General features: G+C 41.7%; 1 protein-coding gene across 2 annotated transcripts; it reads right to left on the bottom strand.

Annotated features, from left to right (window-relative positions):
- Positions 1 to 4,564: 4,564 nt before the first annotated feature.
- Positions 4,565 to 8,492, bottom strand: RPL15 (ribosomal protein L15). 2 transcript variants are annotated; one of them, XM_073003396.2, is made up of 4 exons: positions 8,354 to 8,492; positions 6,897 to 7,078; positions 5,723 to 5,859; positions 4,565 to 4,924 (listed from the first exon to the last, which is right to left on the bottom strand). In XM_073003396.2, exons 2-4 carry the CDS (start codon positions 7,066 to 7,068, stop codon positions 4,619 to 4,621), a joined length of 615 nt encoding a protein of 204 aa, XP_072859497.1. In that variant the 5' UTR covers positions 7,069 to 7,078; positions 8,354 to 8,492; the 3' UTR covers positions 4,565 to 4,618. The 2 variants fall into 2 exon arrangements, with proteins under 2 accessions (XP_072859497.1, XP_078233415.1); XM_078377289.1 differs by having other exon boundaries at positions 8,260 to 8,361.
- Between the last annotated feature and the right edge of the window lie 2 nt (positions 8,493 to 8,494).

Below are 8,494 nucleotides of genomic sequence, written 5' to 3'. Positions count from 1 at the left end.
GCCCCACCCCACCCCCCCCGCCGCCGCCGCCGCCGCGCCTCTTCTCCCGCCTCACCTGCGCAAAGCCCCCCACCCCACCCCCTCGCCGGCGTCCCGCCACTCGCTCCGCCTCCTGGGCCCCTTTCACCCAGTGACACACTTTCCTTTTCCCTCCGGGAGGGAGCGGAGTAGGCAGGGGTGTGTGGGGGGGAGTACCAAAGAAGGAGCTGGCCTCACGTGTCTCCCCGCGTGGCCCCACGCCCTGAGACACGCGTCTCAGGGCGTGGAGCGTCGCTCCCGGCAGGATCCCCGGAAGGGGAATGACCTGCAGCCCTAGGGACTAAGGAGCAAGTTACCAAAGGCGTGGGTTGTTCACCCTTCGTGCTCTCAGCTTCCCTTCTGTTTGAGCCATAGAGTCGCAGACTTGTATGTACTCCTGTCTTCGTTTTGGGTCAAAGAAGGCAACGGGCCTGGCCATTCTGAAACTGCCATCCCCAACCCCCCTTATGGCCGTCCAGCGAGGATAGTGGAGGGCGATGGGGGCACGGATGAATGTCTGGAGTAGAGTACTATATTTGATTACTTAAAATCTAAGTAATTAATGAGTCTTTCCTATTCCCAGTATGGCAACTGAAAACAGCTGCATCTTTTTGCACATGTCATCAAATCATGTTCAGTTTAGGAATATTGTGCCTCCTGCTGTGATTACAAAATATCCTGTACTAACTATGCTGCTGATCATTTTTGCAGCATTAACAGGTACTATGATTATACCTAAGTTGAGCAGTATGTCATCTCTCAGTCATACTGTAGTATCATTGCAGTTATCCACAGACAGGAAATTCTTGTGCTAGGAATACAGTGTAATTAGTTATCAGATCAGAGTGGTACTGCCTCTCTCACTAGTAAGGACATTCCACCTTTTACACTGGAAAGGAAGTTTCAGTTGGTGCAAGTGGAAGCTGCCCTTCCACGACATACTATAGGCCTGGTAGGTTCTTAACCTGAGGTCTGCAGACCTGTGGGAGGCAGTGATCTCCTCACAGGGCCTGTGAGGGCTTGAAGAAATGTGATATGTTGCAGTTAAAACAGAAAGAGAAAACAAAAGAAGGAAAGGAAAGGAAAGGTAGAACAAAATCTTAATTTCCCTTGCTTGTTTGTGTACAATTTGGTTTTTCTAATCTACCGCCATTAAAAACAAAAGTAAAAATTGGTTATGAAAATAACTGTTTGATAGCAAATAACTGTTTGATACTTCTGAAGATGGTGAGAACACTCAAGTTAATGATGCTGAGAGACAGCACATGACATTTCTTGCTTCTACGCAGACAAGCCCAGAAGCCGTGGGAAGAGAGTCAGTTAGTCAGTATCAGTTGATTTTGTTTAGTGCTGATTTTTAGTATGGTGTAAATACATGTATACTAACTGTTTTTAGCCTTTAAATATGTCTTGATTATGTAAGCTGCCTTGGGTCCCTTTTCTAGGAAAAGGCATAGTGATATATTTTAAATACATAAAGGAACAGTCTGCAGATCAACAGGAGGGTGGCTTCTATTGACTAGCACCTCTGTATCTGTTCTGTCATTCTTCTGGAGGGAAATCCACGTAACTGAGACTTTTTCATCAATTATTAGAGTCTCAACATCTCCAGTGTAACAGAAGTGCTGTTTCTCAAAGCTGGCACCTTTGCCAGCTAGACCTGAAGCCCATCTGTGGGTCCTTCTGCTTGTTACCTTTACACAGAAGCGCCTATAATTTGGTCACCAACCGGCCAGACTCCAGGGAAGAGTCATACTCTGTGTGTGTGCGTGCATGTGTGCGTATCTGCAGATTTGATCGTTTTTCCCAACAGTATAATTCAGTATATACTGTATATAAACTTAGGTCAGTACTATACTGTTGGAGGAAAAAAACTATCGCATGACATCAAGCCTTACTGTGGTTCAAAATGATGCTCTGGTTCTTCTCCCCCCCCCCCACCCGATTTTAGAAATATTCTGGTGTTTCAGGGATACCTCTTGTTTCCCTCAACAAACCAACCCCCCCTAGAAATGTCATCCCCTTCAATATGGTATTCAGAAAAACGTTTTCCAGTCTCTGCTCTGAGATTATGCCATTGGCTACACAGGCTAGTTCTACTACAGGGGGACACAGTGGGGAATCAGACTCCTAGCTTCTGGCTCCACAAATAGCCAGCTCCCAAATAGAGTACAAACATTCCATCAACAGAACTTACACAGGGTTGACAAAGTATCTAATAGTGCTATAGCTCAGTGAGTTAGGCATGGTCAAGAGTTCAATTTCGGACTACAGTATAAATCCTAGAAGAGCCCCCAGAAGAAGGAAATGGTAAACCACTTCCGAGTACTCTCTAAATCCAACTGCTGGTCCTCTCTACAGTAGAAGTACTTCAATTTAGTTCCCCCAAATCCAGAATAAGGCATTGTGTCCATATTCATTTCCTACCAGTTCCAAAAATGAATTCATATATACCTTAGATCTGTTAATTGAAGGGGAGGCTAAGAATGGATAACCATCAAACTCTATGTCAGCCCGGCAAAATTCTGATCAGGAATAGAGTGCTAAAAGCTATGTTCTGTCTGTCCCACTGTGTTGCTCAAAATCAGGACAGATTAAAATCAACAATTTTAAAAAATCAAAAATTAATTTAAATCAGACTTTGATTTAAATTGGGTTTTTAAAATTTTAATCAAATATATTTTAATGAAATGTTTCTGGAGGAAAATCTATTTAAAGCTAGTTTTCTTTTTAAGATACACTATAGTTCAGCATGAAATACAGCTCAGTTATGTATCACGAGGCTGTATCTCATTACAGAATTTACATTTTTGGTAAACTAATAAAATTAATCCCAAATTTTCCAAGCTGAGATACTTTTTCATAGTAAAAATGGTATAAACAAGTTCAGGAAAAGACTTTAATCCCATTGTTGTTCTGCAAATCTATGTACAAACAATGAATACATTTGTTCAAGTGCTCAGTTTGAAGTTTGTGAAACCTTCTGGGCAGCTTTACAACCCTTGGGATTTTGTGCAGTTAGTCTGAAGTTGTTTGTTTCTCTAAAGATATTTTAACCAATTTGGATAATAAACATTGATGTTTAAGCAAATAGAAGAATATGTACCCTATATAATGTCATTGCTATAAATAAAATCTTTTAAGTAGCTCTCCAAATGAGTGATTAACATATGAAACTAAAATCAGCAAGAATTTACATTTAAAAATCTTGATTTAAATAGTTTTACTGACTAGTGATTTAAATTGTGATTCAAATTGACTTGATTTAAATTAAATCCACCCTTCTCAAAATTCAATTTTGATGCAACTGACTCAGAACTCAATTGGCACAGCTCGCAGTATACAGTATAGATATGAAAAGACTAACATGAGTTGGGTATATAATTGTCTGGAGAAACTTTTTATATATTTCGTACTGCTCAGACTATGCATGAAAAGCTCTACAAGCAAAATAAATCCTAATCCTGATCGAGAACTTTGATTCCCCAACTCCTGTAAGTGGATTAATTTAGGTAGATGAAAAGGTTTTCCCTTACTTCTCACATTCCTCCCCATTACAGAAAGAATATGGTAACACATTTTACAAGAGGCTTTGCCTGCAAACCAGTCACTCATATTTTTGTTACTGCAAAGAGCTTTCAAGCACATTTCTCAGCCAAATGGGGCACATCATAAAGCCTGAAGAATGGAAAGGACTGCAATTCTGTAAAATACTGAAAGGGACAACAAAAATGTGTTGGATTATGCTTTTCAATTGACTTTAATCGTTATATCACCTTTGCAATAAATAACCTTTTCAATTTGATTTAATTCCATTACTTATTGGTCAAACAGTAGATGGGGGTATTGATATTCGAATATCCCAGCGCGGGTGGCGTTAACAAGGGTCCAGCCCCCATGGGGTCAGATGGTCCACCCACCAATCCACCAGACGGCACGATTCTACGAATGGTGCCGCAGTGCGCAATCTGCTCACAACTCTTTGACCTCGCAGCGAGGCTTGTCCTCCCACCTCCTGAGAGTAGCGAGCACCGCGTGCTTCGGCGCCATTCGTAGAATCGTACCATCTGTGTCTAATCAGTGAGTGGATCGTCCAGCCCCATAGGGCATGACCCTTGTTAACACCTGTTATTTACCTAACAACCATTTTTTCAGCGTAGCTATATTTTTATTCTACACTTCTTTTCAATGGTATAATCAAAATGCAAGTTATGCCTGCTGCTTACTTTTTGTATTATTTCCCTGTACTTGAAACATCCCAAAAATGCACTGTCTTGCCCATAGTTGGCACATATTCAGAGAATAATTCTAAAGAAGCAACTGCAACTGTTGGTATTTTGAGCTTTATTTCTAAAGCTGCTGTGAGGATACTCTTTTTCATCCACAAGGAAAGAACTAGTTATCTGTAGTCAACAACCTAGTGATTTTAGAAAGGTTTTCAATCTTCACTTAATAAAAACACTGGACAGTGTAAACCCAGAGCACTTGGCTGACTTTTTAGAAAGGTTTTCAATCTTCACTTAATAAAAACACTGGACAGTGTAAACCCAGAGCACTTGGCTGACTTTATTATAGAGAAATTTGTAAGCAAAATAAAAAATCAGCGGTAACGGTGCAGCTGTAAGGTGTTGCGTCGTCTCCAAGCAGCACGGCGGGAGCCACCAATTGTGTGATGGAATTTGTGGCCCTTGCCAAGACCACGGCTTTTCCTGCCAGCAGAAGTCAGCCCACGCATCTCTCTGTGTTTGTGAACTGGCTTTGTGATCCATTGGGTATCTGGATTGCGCCTGATTGCTTTGTGGAAAGGATCAACCAGGATGACCTCAAAGAACTTGTACGTGGAATCTTCACCTACCCAGTAAGAGTTCAATACTCTCAGGGCTCCACAGTGGCGGCCAGCACGTTCCTAGACAAAAAGAAAGCTTGCATTATGGGAGAACTTAGAAGATGAACAACTGGGAATTTGGAACAATGACAGATCAACAACTGAAAATGACGAAATATTTAGTAATGATATTTTACAGGTTCAACAAAGATCATCAAGGACTTTTCTGTGGAGAAATTATTTTCTTTACCGGAAATGGAATGAAAGTCTTTAATCTTCTAAGCTTCCAATGGAGGATGAACTAATACTACCGTGGTAGAATGGTATGCTAGAAGAACTTTCGTTAGAAACATAGTAAGATGGAGGGGGGGAAAACAATCACCCATTTTATCTTGTACTTACTATCCTACTTCCTTAATACTTTATTGTTCCTAGTATATATGCTTCATTAACTGGACATTTACTCACTATATGTTTGTGATTCTTTACATGTCCAATTTTATTTACAGAAACAATTCTTTACCTCTCTAAACATACCATTTAAAGAATAAGCTTATGAAAGAATCCTTCAAAGCAAAATATTCTAATGGCTTACCTAAAATTGTAATTATTAAAAATAAAAAATATTCACAGTACCACAGCTATTCATTAACACCACCCCTTTATATTCACAGCGTGACATCTGGAATGCCTCTCTGTCACTCTTTTCCAAAAAGTTGTTAACATTAAGTTGACTTACAGAAAATTAAGACTCCTCTGGCCTCAACACAAATTCTGACCATGTCCATACAGTAAAAACACTAGAATTCTCAATTATTTCAAACTATTCAAGAACAGCAAAAATCATAATAGCTGATAAGGCTCACAAGAGGAACCCACCTCTGCTACTGACTGGAGGCTCCGGGCAAATTTCAGCTGGTTAACACCGTGATGCACAGGTTTACCATACGTAGCACCCTTGGGGACTGGACGTTTGCGGCCACCACGGCGAACACGAATGCGGTAGATAACATAACCTAAGATGTAAGTGTAGATATTAGGACACCAAGGAAACAGGATTTCATAGCAATTGCTTTTTACTACTATGAATAATCTACTGAACAAAAACAAACCATCCAATTGCTGGACAACCCTTTTTTATACATATAATTTAAACAATCTGGGATTGCCTGAAACATGAAGAATGTAAAGTGCAATATAAACTGTGTCTAAAGTGGCAACATTCACCATCATAGATTAGATGATGCCTCCATTCAAATACCTTGACATCACAGAGGTGCTCTTGCGGTTTAGTATTCTTAGCATAACCACACAGATGTCAAGCCACACTACTTTTCTGCTTGGTAAGTTGACAAGTATAACACAGCAGCAGGAATTCTTGTACATTCAAGATATTCTCCCTTGAATTGTAGGGGTCTGAGCAGTGTGATTTTGGTTGTACAGTACATGGATTTTTTTTCAGTAACAAATATTCAAGAAATACTGTGCCCCTGGCCATTCAAACCCCATGAGTTCAAAACTGAAGATGTCAAAGTGATCTACTTGCCCACAAACACAACATCTCTAATTCAGTCTCTAGATCAGGAGATCATAAAAACCTTTAAGGCTCATTACACGTGGTACTATATGGAAGATTATTAATGGCATGGAAGAGAACCCCCAATAGAGAACTGTTCTGTGCATGTGCGTGAAGAAATTGTTTATGCTTTGTAGTTATGCTTCTGAGGGCATAAAGAGTTATACACCAAATGTGAACTCCATGAGGGTCCAGCGCCCATAATCCCAGCATCACTGAAGAGAGAAGTGTATGCTCAGTACTACCAGGAACATATGTGCTAAACACAGAACCAAATATGTGGCAAAATCCACAAGTGTCCTGAAGGAAGGCTACTTTAGTCTGTTGCACAAAAAAGAAAAATAAGCACAGAATGAATGAATGAACCTTATGGTATGTCAGAGCTAGAAAGTTTTACTTAGCCTGGACTGCAGCACATTTCTCTGGATGCACTTCCTGCTGCTTTCAATTTTACTGCATCACTGAAGTTGCAAGTACCTTGCTTAGCTTTATATCCCAGCCTACGAGCTTTGTCTGGTCTGGTAGGACGGGGAGCTCGATGGAGAGCAGATAACTGGCGATACTGCCAGCAGCGAACTCGCAACAGGAAACGCATCACATCTGACTGTTTCTTCCTCCATAATTCCTGAATATACTTATAGGCACCCATTGTGGCTTAACTGATAAAAAAGAAAGACATATTAAAATTACATGAATTTCCTCTATATACTAACATTAGCTTCTACAAATGGTGCTTCAATTCTCTACTAATATGGTACAATTCTTAACAGGAGGTGTATAAGAGTTCACAAATCATTTGTCCACGTCTTCCACCTAATGCTGATCAAGACCGTGGGTGTTTCAAAATCTTTCATACTATCAATAAACAGATCCACAGCAAAACTGCTGTGATTTGGGGGGGGGGCACCTCTATTCCTCATAAATGCCCTGATAAAAGAATATAAATGCATATGGCCCTAACAGTATTTACTAGCTCTCAGAAATGCTGTTATTTTGAATCTAAAGAACATCAAACTCAGGATCTGCAGTTTGCTTTGAAAGCTACTTGTGCAGTACAGTACTATACTGTATTAACTTCACAAAACACACAGAATTCAAACACTGTCACATTATACTTCGCTGCTGTGTCTTCACCCTTCTTCACACATTGTTTCAGTCTCATTGCAACCTGCAGGAGTCAAAATTTTCCAAAAAAAAGTCGAACCCCTCACAATAACTGCTTAACAAGTGGAAGTTCTTACTACACTCACTTTCTTGTAAACCTAAACCCACAATGAACTCCCACACCTTTCAGAAAATTGCAATCGCTCCTTTAGAATACAAACACACAACCCAAGTTTCCCATCTACTTTAATGGGTCACAAGCAAAGCTACTTTAAGCACACTATCTGCTCATCTCTCTAGTTTTCAGTGGCATCAACCAACTCTCTAGACTCAGAACTGTTCCTATCCTCTGCTCCTTGGCCTCTTAAACGAGAGATGCTGGATTGAAACGTGACGGTTTCCACGTGCCAGTTACAGTAGTTGCACTATCATAGCTGGGTTATGGCCTCTATAACTACTCTAGAGCAAGGAAAGCGCGAGTTGCGCCCCTGCGGACTTCCGCTGGCCTCCTGCGCAGAAGGGAAAGCGCCGATACCATGGGGGCGATGCCTCCCAACGGAGGCACCAGCAGGCAGAAGGCCCTCTCCCCGACTCCTTCCCAGAGACCTCCCTTAAGCCCTTCTAGTCAGGCCACCCGGTCAGGCGAGCGAAGGCCCGAGGCCCGCCACCCAAGCCCGCTAAACAATCCCTTCCTTTCTGGGACAACTCAGCCGCCCTCTACCCCGACCCTCTCCACCCGTGAGGCAGAGCTCCAACGAGGCGGCCAGAGGCCTCCTGAATCTAGGATGGTGACGGATTAAACCAGACACGACCCGCACACAGATCCTTACCTAGCGGCGCCCGAAGCCGGAAAGGAAGAGACCTGACTCCCACAATGCTTTGCGACAGCGGAGGGGCGGGAAAAGGAAACTTTGTGCTCCGCTGCCTGCTGGGAAGTGTAGTTTACGTACTCCGGGAAATGCAGAGTTTTG

This window comes from Pogona vitticeps, chromosome 6 (assembly GCF_051106095.1).
Source record: "Pogona vitticeps strain Pit_001003342236 chromosome 6, PviZW2.1, whole genome shotgun sequence".
Lineage (NCBI taxonomy): Eukaryota > Metazoa > Chordata > Lepidosauria > Squamata > Agamidae > Pogona > Pogona vitticeps.
The sequence above is the reverse complement of the archived record's forward strand: the minus strand, read 5'-3'. Positions and strand labels throughout refer to the sequence as shown.